Source organism: Argentina silus (assembly GCF_951799395.1).
Source record: "Argentina silus genome assembly, chromosome: 17".
NCBI classification, from domain to species: Eukaryota; Metazoa; Chordata; class Actinopteri; order Argentiniformes; family Argentinidae; genus Argentina; species Argentina silus.
In genome coordinates this window covers 10367072-10383540 of record NC_139671.1, presented here as the reverse complement: position 1 = coordinate 10383540, position 16469 = coordinate 10367072, and the positions used below count along the sequence as shown (strand labels likewise).

Here is a 16469-nt window from a genome sequence, read left to right as displayed (position 1 = left end):
TTTAATAGATTCATGACGACAGTCCGGCATTTATCAAAGCTATCTAGTGTCACCAAGCAAGGGAAAACATGCTGACTGGCTATTTTGTATAGAATTGTTTGCATTTCATTCAATGCATATGGAATTACAGTATACAGATACTGTAGCTCTAGACTAAACAAAATCATCTATCGATATATCTATCCAAATCTATCTTATCTATGGCATACTGTAGGTCAGTTGCAGACAGCGACTCATCAGTACTGTAAATACACCTCAATAATAATAACCTGTTTGCCTTTATATGCAGACCTTGGACTGTATTACACAGCAGAATGCTACAGGCCTTGAGGCTGTGCTAGAAGATCCCGTTTGAGCTCTGATGTGTTTCCATGGCAATGTATGGCACGTGCCTGTGTATAAGATACACTGCTGCATGTCTCCCTCCTCAATGCTTCTGGAGTGCTGTGGCTGTCTGTGTGAAACCCACCAGAGACATCCCCATCTCTGTGTTTGTGGGCTGTCTCTGTCTGTCTGTCTGTGGCTGTCTGTGTGAAACCCACCAGAGACATCCCCATCTCTGTGTTTGTTGTCTGTCTCTGTCTGTCTGTCTGTGTCTGTCAGTCGGTCTGTCAGGTGTGTGTCTGTCAGCAGAGCTTGAAACATTATAATACCAGACAATGTGTCAGGGGCTTTACTGCGGATCAACTGACAACTGTGTGGTAAATAGGACCTGATGAAACACTGCTGATGTACTGTGCAGTATATAAACCAGTTCACAGTAATTTATGTTTCTCCAAAGCAGTCTGAGTCTACATGAGCATCACGGTTTCATCCTAATACAGTATGTATGAGCATGGAGGTGGAGAATGTTTATGGCTTCCTTTCAACTATCTCTGGCATTCCCTATGCGAGTAAATATATGTCTTTCTGTCTGGCACACAAGTCCAGGTAATGTAATATTTTCCAGGACACCGAACAACAGAACAGCTTATCACTGTTGACATGGTAACATGACGGGAGTGCTAAAAAAGGATTCAATGTATTTCTTTGTATGAACTCAGGAGATACGATAATCGTTGAAAGGTTCTAGAAGTATTTTTCACAGTTCAATGTTTGGGAATAGAATATGTCCCTCTCATGATACAGTGTATTGGATACAACCCATAATGGTTAATCATTCCTAGTATATTGTGCGTAGGTGTAATGGATACAGTGATAGTGATACAGCTACAGTATTATATACCTGGTCTATGTCAGCTACCATTTGATGTGAAATAAAGGCATCTGTCTATGAATTAAGGTTGAACATGCCAACAAAACACAAGCAAACACTTTAAAAGGGGGTGAGCTTTTTAATGAATCCATGAAATTTTTTATTATTATTGTAGTATTACATCGCCTCATTGAGGATGTTCATGTTAATTCAGATGAGATACATCCCAAAAAGGAATTTACAGCAAATCATTTAAAATAGCAGGGGCATTTGTAAGCATTTCACAATGCTACCACATATAGAATTCACACCAAGACTATCGATAGATCGATGAAGTAAGACAATTGTGGTTTGAGACTTAGATCTCCAGTATTTAATCATTCATATATTGTATTTCATAATTCATTCACTTTATTTTCTCGAGATTTGGTATGTTCACTCTTCAGTCACAGACGTCTTCTTCTGGGAAAGGACGAGATCCTTCACCTCACCAGTCAGGGACACCAACTCCTTGCGAATGGCTTCTGCCTCATCTGCCTCCTCTTGGCTCTCCCCTTCGCCTTGGCCCTCTCCCTGCTCCTGCTTCTTACCCTGGCTCTGGCTCACGAGTTCTTTCACTACCAGGGTCTGATAGCGGGACAGCAGCCTGTGCTGGTCCTGAAACATGGACAACCCCACCCATACAAAACCTTCAGCATGATATTGATTCAACATATGTCAATCTGATTCAACAGGTCAACATCTATGTATTACGATGTATTATGAGGTTACAAAGGATACACAACTACACAGTAAATGTTGTAAGTGTTCAGATGCAGGTGAGGTGAGAGACAGGGAGAGGAGGGCAGGAGAGGGGGGTCAAGTACCTCAGAGATGCGGCCCACGAGTGTGCCAATGATCTGGGGCACGCAGCGACCAGGGGCGTGCAGCATGCAGTGGGTGCTGGCTTGGAAAAGCAGCACACTGGTCAGGTGAAGCACCAGGGCTGGATCCTCAGTCTCCTTCAGCTGCTCCATCAGAGCCTGGCGATGCAAGAAGAGGGCCTGTCTGGGAGCAAGAAATCACACAAGCATTAAGTCTCTCAGTCTCAACCAGACAGTGTGGCACCTCAGACACTAGTCAATTTCAGGAACTGGGTAAATGTTCATTGAATACATCTTAAGACTTCTTTACTGTTCAGTTGTGACTCTACCAACCCAAAATGTTTGTGGTTTTACCTTTCTCTTTTCTTGTCTCCCTTCTTCAGCATGAATCCGCAAACTTCAGCAGATGTTTCTATATTGGTTACAAAATCTTCAATTGTCTGAAAAAGAAAATTGCATGAGAAAAAAAACAACATACTTTCTATGCATAGTGCAGATCACATGACTTGTAATAATACTTTCGGTCTGTAATGATTTTGTAAAGCTCCAACAACTGAACCTACAACTTACTTTTCCATTAAGACAGTTATGCAGCTTCATAAGAGGCCCTTTGGTTTCCTCTTGTAGCTTTCCCAATATCTTCACTCTTACCTGAAGGGAGAGATTCATTGTGATATAGGAAAACTTTTGAATGAATGGACATGCACAAGGCCTTACCAAGAACATAAAGTAGTCAACATGACTTAAAAGGATTGGGATGAGAGGTTGACAGCTGACCTCGGTGGTTATAGAGCTGGGATTATCTGTAGACATCATGAGTTCAGATGCCAAGAAGTTCACCAGGATGTTGGTGACATCTGTGCATACAGTCTTCAGGATGTGTTTGGCGATGTTGACCTGGGTCTCATCTGCAGGGTCAAATATTTAATTAGATGTTCAAGCTGTATTAGAAAGGATTAATGTTTAAAAGCTATGATAAGAATATCCTCTACCTCTTTAGACAGGTTGAAAAAACATGTTTACCTGAAAAGAGCTTTGTCCCTTTTTCAAAGAGTTTGATGTTGTTGTACAGATTGGTTATCTCCTCTTGCAGGTCTTTCACATTTTTCTTCCTGTTCACTCCAGACGGGGAACTGCTGGAGGACATGAAAACTGTTCGCACCACCTCCTGGTAGGTTTTGGTCAAAGGCCTGCAAAACAAGAGTCTCTCAAGTTATAAACAGAACATCACAAATACTGAGCAGTGCATTGATGCAAAATGAGGAGCAGTGGAAAAAACACAATCCAGTTGCGATTTGACAGTGATTAGGACAGGGACTCCTACCTGATCAAATGCTCTGCCAACTCACAGAGAATTTCTTCAGGGCAGTCACACACTCGCTCTTCTAAGACCGCCACAATCTCCTCCAGGGCCATAAAGGGGACTTCAGTCTGTTTGTTGCGATCTTCCAAAAGAGTAAGACAATACATAATTGGTCTACAGGGGGTGCTTCAGTTACCTTTTGTCTTACACAGAGAGACGTACACTAACAACCCAAGGGAACCATCTTTGCTAAACCAGCCATTAAGATCTCGTTACAGTAAACTGCCTCACTGAACAAACATAATGTGCAGGCAGGCACAGCTATAGAGGTAATATGAGGAAAGGACACAATAACATAACAACCAAGATCATACTTTGTGGAGCGCCTCCGGTCTCCTCGTCGCTGTCCTCATCCTTCACCCTTCCCTTCTTCTTGGTTTTGCGTATCCTAAACTCTCTGGCATTACCTCCTCCACCAGCTTTCACACTGCCGCTACCTTCTAACAAAGCAAAACAAAACAAAAACAACCAACGTGTTAGGTGGAGAGTTGTCTCGTGTCAAGTTGTTCAGAGCCTATCAGATAGAGCCGTTAGAATGAGGCCTCTACGACCTGTAGTCTTTTTCCGCCGCTCTGCCTCCCTCTTTTCCTTTTTAGAGGTGGTTGTATTTTCTCCCATCATAGAGCTTTGCTTTAGGTCCTCTTCAGTTACTAGGAAAACAGGGTTGTTTTTGATTTCCTGAAATGAGAACAGCACGTTCAATAAACTGGATACTGTATAGCTTGTATAAAACTTGTATAAAACTAAGGCTGTAACACTTGTGTTATCTTCCTTTGTTTTTTTTTTATCTCCTTGTGTTTTTACGATCTCCCTTTGCTTTCTTCTATTTATTATTGTATTGTATTTGTGTATGAAATGTGCTACACAAATATACATTACTATAATTTAAAATATGATATAGCTATATATTCCTACCAAAAGGCAATCACACAGAGTCATGCCTACCTTCTGAGCTTTGTGCTGCATGGACTCATCAAACAGAGAGAGGCAGTTACTGATGAACTTCTCACTGATCACCACAGTGCCACCCAGGACCCTGGCAGACGACTGGACGTTTGTGGTCCTCATGGCCTGATTGATCAGGATTCCGATGTCCTCCATGGTTAGACAGCTGGGCAAAATCGGCTACATTGCAGAACGTGGACGAGGGAATGGGTTAGTCTAAGTTGGCAAGGCAGTAGCACAACAATTATTGAGGGGGAAAATTGTTGGATAAACTCAATTATTATGGAATAATAAAGAAAAATTTGACAGAAAAATTTGACAGAAAATTATCTAATTTAAAAGAGTGTTTGTATGGACCTGGACATCGGTCCAGGTGGCAGAGTTCACAGCCTCTTCCACAGTCGCCTCCACCTGGTCCACTAAGGCCTGGCCTACACAGGCAGCCCTGAGGAACAGCAGCTTGCTTGACTTGAAGCGCTTCTTGATGTAGCTCATTGGGTCAGGGATCCCCAGCCTGATCAAAGCATCAAACTCTGCATGGAAACAAAGGAAACATGACGGTACTTCAATACAGAATTTCAAAATATAAATAATTATAAAATAACTAATCTTAGCACACGGTAATTCATAATTGTATGTTATGTTCCATGTGAGAGTATTGTACCTAAATATCCATTTTGCTTGAGGAAGGAGTCCACCCAGGTGTTCTGTGTTTTGGAGTAGATGTCAGGGATGTAGACAGCTTTGTCCTGCCTGCCCCCCACCACTGTGCCTTTCAGACGACCAGTATTCACCAGCTCCTCCAAAACAGCTGTGGAGAAACAAACCATGTTATGGTTGGCACCGTGGCATTCATGCAGATATGCTTTTTCTGGTTAATTGAAAAGGTGATTGCACAATAGCTTTTTCACAACAGAATGCCAAATACCTGAAATGTTTTGACAAATCAACACTCTACTCCTTGATACAAAGCGCATGTTAACACAGTTTGTTACTTACAGTTAACATATTATGTTACCATATTACCACAGTTAGGGTACTTACAGTAGAGTAGATGTTCTTGAAAACCATAGACACCAATCACGTTACTGACTGGTGTTGGCCTAAACAAGGAAATTAAAGAAATTAGGTATTAGCAGCAGGGCAAAAACAGCATAGGTTAAAAAACTAGACTAGAAAGGAATAGGAGCTTACCGAGTTACTGCACTGAAAAGCCCCTTTATGCGAGCTTTATGGCGAGACACAAACGCTGGGGTAAATATGACTCCCCTGTTGTACTGGTCCATCTCGCCTTGAATGATCTTGCCAAGACGCTTCGACAACTCCTATGAGGATACAAAGGATGGCCCACACAGTTATGAAAACGTATATATGCACTTAAAGTAAAACTCTAGCTACAGAGACAAATACTCTCAAATATGAAACAGAGGGGAAGGAAGCCGTCTCCTAACTCACCTCAGTCAAGAAATCCCCCGGTAGATCATAGGTTTTACATAGTTCAGCAATGCTCATCAAGCCAGTCCCTTGCAATTTGTCATTCACCTCCTCAGACAGACGATTCAGGTAGTTTCTAGCAGCAAAGAGGGAACATAACAGAGAGCCTGACATTGAATGTTTTTTTAAGCGAACAGATCTTTGTCAGCATGCCAGGTTAGTTTAAAAAAAAAAAAAAAAGGTGCTTTGGTTCGACTATGAAAAAAAAAAATGGTAAAAATGCTTGCCCTAAAAGTAAAGTAAAGCTATAATGTCATATGCTTTGTAATTTGTAGAGGTACTTACTCATCAATGAGCTGCCCCAGCACTAGTTGAACATTTCTGTCTGATTTTGCTATGTCACTAGCTCTGCTCTCGACATGGACCCAATCAACATTAATACTCTGGAAATAATTGAAAAAAATAACATGAGCAAATCATTATTGTCAGCCATGGTATATGGTTTGTGAAATAAACAACACTTTAGTCCACATTATTCTACATTCAACACCAACTTATTCAGTGCAAGATAAATAGCCTAGTAAGCCTACATTGACACAGAAATTGATTTAGAATAGAAGACTAGACCTTGGCTCAGTCAGCATATTCAACTACTACTAAAAATGAGAAGTTTAGAACTGCAGAAACACACCTTCTGTAGGTCCACAATGTTGACTCGACCTTATAAAAGAAAAAGCATATGTCAGCAAAGCATATGCATATTTTCCTAAGCTCTAGGCTATCCACCTCAATAGTTAGTGCATTCATTGTGTTTTGGTAACACATTGGTAGATAATAACATGTCAGAATTAGGTGTTGGGTGGGTTACTTTGCCAACTGACCCCCATTGACGTAGAGCTCATCCCGGATCTCCCTACTGATCTGGGCTGGGGTGATGTACTCCTTTCCATCAAGTGTGTGCACCACATCCAATTTCTTTTCTTCGACCAGTTTAGCAACAATCTCAATGCAGTTCCTCTCTGACAATCTGGGGGAAGATTCAAAGAAAGGGAATTAGACATTTAACTGGATCCAATAACATGTTACTGTCATAGATGATGGGCTCTGTCTAGCAGCTGTTATAGGTTCATCAGTGACAGCAGCCCCACCTGTGACTAGGATTATATTTCTATTTACATTTAAATGGTGTGTGTATAATCGTACAACCAAAGATATCTCTATACCTACTACAACATCCACATTTAAAATGTAAATATAATCCTAGTCACAGATAAGGCTAACATTGACAGTTGATATGTAGCTAGCTAGCTAGTAATGAGACTAGCTATTAGCACCTTTGATATGTATATCTTATATTGTTATATTTCAGCACAGGCCAAAATAAATGATCAGCAAAGATGTTGCTATCTTCAGCACTGTGTTCAAGGTTCCTCCTCTTAGATTGCATTAGATTGCATGGTCAGTAGCCGGCTAGCTGGTATTATTAGCATACCTCTGTATTGTGTCTGCAAACTGCGCTCTCTGGAAATCCGCTGCCAGCCGTCTAATTTCGTCCCAGGCGGCTGCCATTGTTGAAAAATGTATTTCCAAAACAACTGTCAAAATAGCAAACTGCAGCTTTCTATTACTGCTAAGTAGCGAAACTTCAACAGCCTTGTATGGCCTCCTGTTAGTTAACTAACTAGAAAACCCCACGTCAACATAGGCATTAGACTACGGAGAGCAGTGAAGCTCAAAATACATTAGCTACATGAGAAAGAAGTCAGTACAGTACCATCTTTTCACTGCTTTTTTTCATCACCCATCCTGTCCTCATTGGGAAAGCATCAAGCAAACACTCCTGTGCCTACAATGACAGAATTTAGAAATGTAGTGTCTATCCAACTAGACACTACTAAAACAAAAAAGTAAAAAAAAAAACTTGAAGAACTACTCAATGTTAACTCCAGAAATAAATTAATGACAGAAGAATATGAAAATAGTTTAAGTCAACCTGTGATGATGATGATGATGATGATGATGATGATGATGATGATCAATATTCTGAGGACAGCTAAAAAATATGATATAAGCAATCTCCTCATAAAACATACAAAAGATAACGTGTGTCTCACAAATCCTTTGGATTATGGTATTACATAATTACATTTGTACCTCAATACTGTAAACGCAAATTAACTGTCAATTCCAGAACCAAATGTTGAGGTTATTACAAACTTTATATTCCTTCTGCCGTAGAAGACTGTAGTAGATAGAGGAACAAGGCAGGGACTATAATCTGGGTACACACACACACCCTAATATTGCAATGCTGGGAGGTGAACACAATTGATTTGATTGTTGATTGTGGTTAATTTGATTTGAATTGTGACCATTCCTTCGGAGAACAAAGTATAGCCAGCTAGGTACATTAGTAAAATTCTTTAATGTCCAAAATAGTCCACCAATGTTTGGTTTAGGATGTCATACGAGAAAACTTGCCATTGCTGCCCCCCTCTGGCATGATAATAGAAGATACCTCTAGAATAGGTTCAGATGGCCTCATGTCCTGGATCAGTGTTTCCACAGATTTTCATGCTGTAACCGTGTAAACCTTTTGCACTTTCTTGTGACCCACAAAAAAGTGGTGGTAAAAAAAAGTAATGTTTTAAGATATCCAGATCAGTAGGAATTCGTTGCAACCCTATGATATCTGAATTATGTTAAATAACAGCATCCTTCTCAACAGCTCTCTTTATTGATGTCATTAGAAATGCTGTCAGCTTTTTCAAAAGACCCTACATAAACCAGTGATGTATTCGTTCACATACTTCTATTTTGTGCGCCTTTAATATTTTAAGCTTGTAAACTTGTAGTTCTTAAGAAAATACTCTGGAGGGCAGTAAAAGACAAGTAATCTCTTTCCAATGAGGTCTACAGATGGCGATGCTGATTGCATGAACCTAGGGAGAGCACTGTCACAGCACTACCAAGGCTTTAGATTAAAATTAGAGTGGGAGGCCACTGATTGTAAGTGTTTTAAGTACAAGTATCTTATAAGACGTTTTTTGCTCATAAAATTCATAACTGTTCTGCACAAATTCTGGGCTCTCTCACATTACTGATATGACCAATGGATCTTTCTTTTTGTCTTTCTTTTTTTTTGTATTTTTTTTTTGTACAAAATCTCCTTTAGAGATTAGAGTGGTGGCTCTCTCTGATGAACCCATGGGCCCTGCTGTGCCCATGTGTCAGGCAGTACCTCGGATGGAGGCATTTAATTTTCACTTGGATACTTTTCATTTTCATCCCTTGAAAGGACTAGTGCCTCCTGCACTGCCATCAAAACTCTATATCTATATCTGTAATGGTACAATTTCCAGCAACACAAAGATCAATTTAGATCATCACTCCCAAGCACTCATTATGTGTGTGTGTGCATGTGTGTGTGTGTGTGTGTGTGCGTGTGTGTGTGTGTGTGTGTGTGTGTGTGTGTGTGTGTGTGTGTGTGTGTATGGGGGATGTCATCATCCTGTGTGTGCTTGCAACATATGTCTGCAATCTGTAGATTTACATTATGCAATTCATCAGGAGGGCATTATTCACTTTAGTACACACACACACACACACACACACACACACACACACACACACACACACACACACACACACACACACACACACACACACACACACACACACACACACACACACACACACAGAGAGAGACACACACAAAATGTGAAATGAGATAATACTTCTCAATCTTAAAGGTCAAATTTAATGGATTTCCAGAAATAGATGCACAAAACCTACACATTTTATTGATATGGACTATAATGAGATGAGCACTCACAATACTTACATTCAGGCTCATACTATACCTCCATGTTAAAGGAACAGGGCATAGGCCTGTTTGAAATCTGCCACCTCTGGCCACAGAGGCGAAGTTCCAAACAACAACATCCTCCCTAATAATAAAATAACCGAAATGGAGTTGCAGTGTTGGACATTGGCTGTTGTGTTTCTGCATGCACGCACGATTTCAAGAGGCAGCCACCAGAGACAGATGGGTGAAAATCGGTGAGTCCCCTTCCCTAGAACACCCCTGACCAATTGTAAACAAACCGAGTGTCACACTGACATTCCATTTTAGAAAGCTATTCTCGGGACCAAAACTATGTTTTCAAATGAAATATTTATTTCAAGGGATCTCATTCCCTGATCGCTACCAATAAAACATAAGTCAACATAAGTCATTTAGAACCATTACAAAGATTGAATGTTACATACAGCACGTTTAATCTTAATCTTCACGATTGTACTTTTTAAAGCAGTTACTGTAACCACACAAAAGTAGTGTCAATTTTCACATTCTCTGCAATTGATGTCTGTGTATTTTATTGAGATGGTATAGTTCAAAGACGTACTACTGTTCATGTTGCATACACTTTTACATGAATAGAACAGAGAGTTCTGTCATGCATTTTCTTTTAGTTGAGTTTCTTGAGTTCTTGTCAACCCTCCCATAAAGTGTGTCAAGGCCAGAGAAGTGGTTTGTCAATGATCAAATAACATCAGAGCTCTTCTAAAGCTGTGAGTTTGAATATTTAATAAACAAGACACTAGTTCTATAAGACGCCTTCCAACTGAGGGACAAAAGTTCACCAATCTAATTCTAGACTTCAAAGCATTTCTCTCCTTTTTTAACGTATAGTTTCTCTTTCAAATAATTAGGTCAAGTTTCCACAGCAATTTAGAAATTATGAGACTGCCTCTTTGAAATGTAATCAATTTGAGGAGCATGAGTAAACACTTGCATCTCCTGAGTTGAAAACAGTCCGTTTCTATTACTTCAAACAACTCATATTGTCACTAATAATTCCAGATAACGCTTTAAAGATGAAACAGAATAAGCAAAAAACACATGTTAGATTCAATGCTTTTGTGTCATCTTTAAAGCTTTTCTAACTATCGGCCCACCTCAGAAGCTGTTAGATCTGTGATCTGAGCCATGGCCCCTAACTCCACTACTAGTGTGGAGTGTTGATGACCACAACAGCGACTACACTCAATTTGTCACACAAGGACTGAGACTGAGACCAGGGTTTCGGATAAATCCCTCTGTTTGACTCCTTGACAACCTTCCAAAGGTGTTGACACCCTGGTGCCGATCTTATTCTGATTCAATGAGGAAAAAGTGGGTGGCGGGTTTCTTACGGCTTCTCTGATTGTAGGTGGTGGAATGTAGGAGGAAGATAAGTTATTCAGGACAAGCTGCCATTTATTGTGGTAAAAACCTCCCACAGAGAAACTGCACTTACGTCATTATGCAAAGAAATTGGGGTCATGAACACTACCACATGGTTATTGTGAAGGAGTAGCAATAAGATGCCTTCATTTGTCTTTTTCATTGTGTAAAACAAAAAAAAAAGCCTTCCTCAGGAAGAAAAAGCTGACAATGCCAACGTGCTAACTTGACATTTAGGCTCTGTAACAGGTATAATGGAATGCTGAAAGGCCTTGTAAGGAGCAATTCTGCTTGTCAGAACTATCATTTGTAATGAGACTAGCCTGCTACGAGCTAAGCAGAGAAGGAAATTAAACACGAAGATCAGAACAGGACAAGGATGAGAGAAACTTAAGGACTAAATATGTAATATTTCTCTTGGATGATTTCTCTGATTCAATATTGCTATATGGTCATATTAATACAGGTTTGAATACATGTTCGAAATCATTAGCTACTGTTTTATTGGTGTTCAATTTCTGATAATGAATACATTGCTTGTCTGTTGTAAATTAGACTCTCAATTAACCAAGGCAGTTTTACAGTGCATACTTAGAGAGAGAGAGAGAGAGAGAGAGAGAGAGAGGGAGAGCACATGCTCAAGTCCTGCAGTAAGATAAGCAGCATCCAGCCCTCCTTTAGGGATATACTGCTGTAGTTAACTGCACTAGCAGTGTCCATTTGAGCGAAGGCAACATGCTCAGTTGGGAGAGACTTTTTTCACCATATTATTTTATTTATTTATTTGTCTTCTCTTCCCTAGGTGTGCTGCCTATCTCTGCTGCAGAAGTGCTCTGTGAATTCACACAGGGTTGTATTGCTCACAGTGGGGACTCTGAGCTGCCGTTTATCTGCTGATTGGCTGACAGGAAGAAAAGCCCCATGGTCCCAGGTATCACCCCTCACAAACCCTCCCACCTCTAGGGGACAGCTGGATGTCAGAGAGCAGCAGAGGCATGTCTGACAGTACAGCAAACACACTGTGACACTCTCCCCCTGTGATCTGTACACATCCAATCACAGGGGTGGAAATTCATTGGTGATCACATGGTCATAATAACCATGGAGGACAGCATGATGGTCACCTACCATGGCAATGGACAGGTGTTTTTTTTTCTGTCCAAATACATACAGTATCTTCAACCTCGCCATATGAGTCTAATTTACCAAGAACAGGACCCATCCCTTGGTCCAGTGACATCCCCAAGATTTTCTTTACTCTTTACCATCTGGATACCTAGAAACATGCTCTCCAGTTGCAGAAGCTTGACAGATTTCCTTATTTCTACTGTGTTTTACTCACTTACATCGAAATTACAGACACACACACGCGCGCACACACACACACACACACACACACACACACACACACACACACACACACACACACACACACACACACACACACACACGCACACACATATGCCAAATATAAAGGTTGTTGGACATGGCACATGTGAATCATTTGTATTCTGGTAATAAGCATACTGCAGAGAAAATTAACTCTGACACAAAGCTAATAGAGAACCAGCTTAGTCTGGGTCACAATCTATCCCTCTGATGGAAGCTGCTTTAATTTGTGTAGTTACCGTCCCTCTGCTGCCTCTTGCATGTCTATCCATCTATCCCCCCACCCCGCTACGGAACAATGTGACTTTTCATGATTTTTAACACATGAAATCGCGATTAAAGCACACAAAAAAGGATAGAATGTCAGAGTGGTTACATCATATTACCTGGGTTCCATGGATTCAGGATTTTTTTTTTTTAAAGTTTGCAAAACAATGCGTCATCATCATGGTTATTCAGCATGATGATTTTTTTTACCATGACTGTACTGTAAATTCCATGAAGTTTTTACAATTGATTATTCCGATGAGTTCACATATGAACCCACATACTTACAAAAATACACACATACGTCCTGAAATTCAATATAAGTGGGAAGTGTATTATTCTCAGAGGACCTCAACTCCCTCAACCAATCGTGAAAAGAACATATTTACATCAGTAACTTTTGTTCATATCGACATTTCTCAAATATACTGCATGAGACATGAGGAGAAAGATTGACTTTTAAAAATATACTTTTCTTCCTAAACTGCATAACAATAGGTTAAAATGTGGCAACACTGCCAGAGTTCATGTTTATGCATGACTGGGCCTCAGCTAAGATCTTTTTTTCACAGTAAGAGAAGCTTGTGGTTAAAAATTCCTGTAAATAGATTCTTGGCTGTCTTGTCCGGAAGGATTGAGAGAAAAATCAGTGAACCTAAAAGGAATGTTGAGCTACACGAATGTCTTGAAGTACACCTGATTCACATTAAACCCATTATCTTCTGCTGTCCACTTGTCCTGTATCTACATTTTTCATAGCTGTTACCTCACATCAGGGGGTGAATGAAGCTGCCATAAATCCTGGAATACAAGAGCTTATTTAGGATTGTGAGCTACAATCGAACCACCAGATGAAGTGTAATTAAGAAAAAAAGGAAAAAAACACTAGGTGAGGAATCTATCGATGTTCACAGTAGAATGAACGCTATGGTGTTTTTCTCCGCCCACTCATAATATAGTGTGAAAATTAAAGCGATGATATTCCATACCATTATGGACAATTAAGGACAATTATGACAATTAGCAAATATATCTGTAAGGTACAGTGTTTGTTTACCTGGTAACACACAACACACACACACACACACACACACACACACACACACACACACACACACACACACACACACACACACACACACACACACACACACACACATACGTGTATGTAGCAGGCGGAGGTGTTTAACTTTCCCTCTCTGCGGCAAACAGGGTTGCAAAGGGAGTGTGAATAGTTCATTTTCATTTATCAAGAAAAAAATTCCAGAACAAAGTATAAAGCAACACATTCTCTGCTGGGACCTGTATCTACTAGTTAATTTGCATAAAGGTCTGCGCATCAAAAGTAGCGGGTGCCCTTTTTTAAATATTAATGTGCAGCTTGTTTCAAGCTCCCTCACTGTTTTGCAGCATCTCCTATCAAAGGCAGAGGAAGGCAGAGAGAGAGGAGAGAGGGAGTTTTGTGTCTGTGGGTTTTTCTGGCCTCTGTCCCACTTTTTCTCCTTTTTCCATTGGTCAGCTCATCAGTTCCTCTGCCTTCAAGGTTGACAGACTGTCTTTCTTTAAAACTAACTGGCCACCCATTCCTTATCTCTCAGGAGAAAACTAACCTTACTAGCAATACCTAATGTGTGAGAGTAATGTTCTGAGGGAAATGCTTGCATATCGGCCCAGGCAGCCGTACACCTGAATGGTTTTCCCCACAGAGAGGGAAAGTGTTAGTAGGACCATTTCTGCCCAGACTGACTGGCTTGTTTCTGTCAGATGAGTGATTACTGTAACAAAAAAGAGGAAGGTTTTCCTCCATAGGCCCCTGGTTACTTGATTGTGGTGGCAGGTTGTAATCTCTGCATGTAAACGTTTTTTTGACATACAGTATTGTACCTCAAGGGGATTGCCACATGATAATAACATAACATTGTTTTCACAGGGATGTGTGCGTATCTCTACAGTATGCATATGTGTGTGTGTGTGTGTGTGTGTGTGTGTGTGTGTGTGTGTGTGAGTGTGTGTGTGTGTGTGTGTGTGTGTGTGTGTGTGTGAGTGTGTGTGTGTGTGTGTGTGTGTGTGTGCGTGTGTGTCTGTGCGCGCGCGCGTGCATAGGTGTGTAGTATAATGTTTTGTCCTCACATATGCTCAGAGTAAAATGTAATAAATCAAATTAAAAAGTAATACCTCCAATGTGCGCCTAACCAAAGCCATTTCTGCACCATTTATCATTACATTAAATTAGTCATTTATCAAGTTCCATTGTAGGTTGGACAATGTTTTCAAATGGACAAATATCAGGAAAGTGTAGAACGAGGTTGAACCCATTACTAATGAATTTATATTTTGAAAAATAGGTGTGCCTTGGAGATTTCTCATGAATAATATCACAGTGAAAATGAGTACTGTTGCTTTAATCATGTTGATTAATTATCTGTGGTTTGGTGTGGTGCAAGTCTGAAAGGAAGGAGTGAGGATAAATCGGACTCTTTATGCATTCATATTTTAGTCATTTTTCAAAAAACGGGCTATGGGGTAGAATAAAGTAGTGACAGTGACTGTTTAAAAACATGACGTGAGGCTGAAATGTAATCTCAGGGAAAAAAGACCTCAGAAGATAATAGTTCTGAAGTTTTAGAGGTAGGACTGCACAATTGTTTCACTCCAAATAATTATTTGGCTGTGAATGTTGAATGAATCTTATGATCAACCTTCATCAACCAGACTGTGTTTCCCCATAGACAGGAAAGTAAAAGTAAAAAGTCCTTTGTTGAACAATCCCATCTGCTGCCTCTTTGCTGAAATATGCATGAAGCCAAGCATTCACTTCAATCTATCATGTCAATTCAGTCTATCATACAATGTCATCATAGACTCCCTGAATATATGTTTATAATATTATTTTTTTGTTTCCTTTCTTGGAGTAAAGACAAATGGGGATTCTATAACCCAGAAGAAGCTCATCATTGACTCAATACTGTGCGTAGCCTGCTGACTGTTCTGTTGCTCTCCCCACACCTTCAGCTCTGGGACCAGTGGTTATGCAAGTTTAATTGAGATAATATAGTATTGATTTCTCTCTCCTTTTTGCTTGGTGTTTTTAAAGCCACTTGGCTTCAGGCATGCAAAAGACTACATAGTCAGTAACACAAGCCTTACTTTCCTGAGAGCTGTGTCATTTGTAATGGCCTAATTACCTGCATGATAAACACCTGCTTCTGGCCATTTGTCACAATGTGTACAAACTCAACAGACATTGGTTGGGTTTAGAATTGACTGCACTAAAGTGATTGACTTCACTTGTTTGTTGTAGCTCTTGTTTTTGATGGAAGCCCTTAGATATAAAAGAAAAGAAGGATTATTGTTTTACACATTCTCTCTTGTGACTTTATCAAGGATTACAGAGTACTGTGGTGTTTTCACTACTCCCTTAAACATGGGGACTACTTAAAGGATTTAATTCATTTGGATCGTAATCAAGTTCTAATATCCATGGGATCTTTTCTCTATTTTTTTCATGGATGTGAAGAAAATGAACAAGGCTTTAATTTATGCCTATGATATGAGAAAAATAATTGACCTTCAAAATAAAATGAGAATTGGAGGAAGGAGCCATTCATCACACCCAAGTGAAGGACGTTTTTTAAGTCTTTTTATAGTCTAGAGGTCTGTGTGCTTCAATCCTATGAATGTTGTGTAGTAGAGCAAGAGCACAAACACTCCTTGAATGTTAGATGGCAGATATTGAAGACAAATAATATGCTCTGTAGATGCAGTACCAAAGCCAAAGTGTTA

The 16469-nt window shown here is 40.0% G+C and overlaps 1 protein-coding gene across 1 annotated transcript; it reads right to left on the bottom strand.

Moving 5' to 3' along the window:
• Window positions 1–1322: 1322 nt before the first annotated feature.
• Window positions 1323–7489, bottom strand: ufl1 (UFM1-specific ligase 1). The gene is made up of 19 exons (XM_083688428.1): window positions 7293–7489; window positions 6682–6827; window positions 6492–6520; window positions 6146–6243; window positions 5822–5936; window positions 5561–5691; window positions 5411–5469; window positions 5031–5177; window positions 4724–4899; window positions 4367–4546; window positions 3973–4099; window positions 3736–3861; window positions 3383–3503; window positions 3082–3248; window positions 2836–2966; window positions 2629–2709; window positions 2413–2498; window positions 2062–2242; window positions 1323–1852 (listed from the first exon to the last, which is right to left on the bottom strand). The coding sequence occupies exons 1-19, from the start codon at window positions 7367–7369 to the stop codon at window positions 1631–1633; spliced, it is 2400 nt and encodes a 799-aa protein (XP_083544554.1). The 5' UTR covers window positions 7370–7489; the 3' UTR covers window positions 1323–1630.
• Window positions 7490–16469: the final 8980 nt, after the last annotated feature.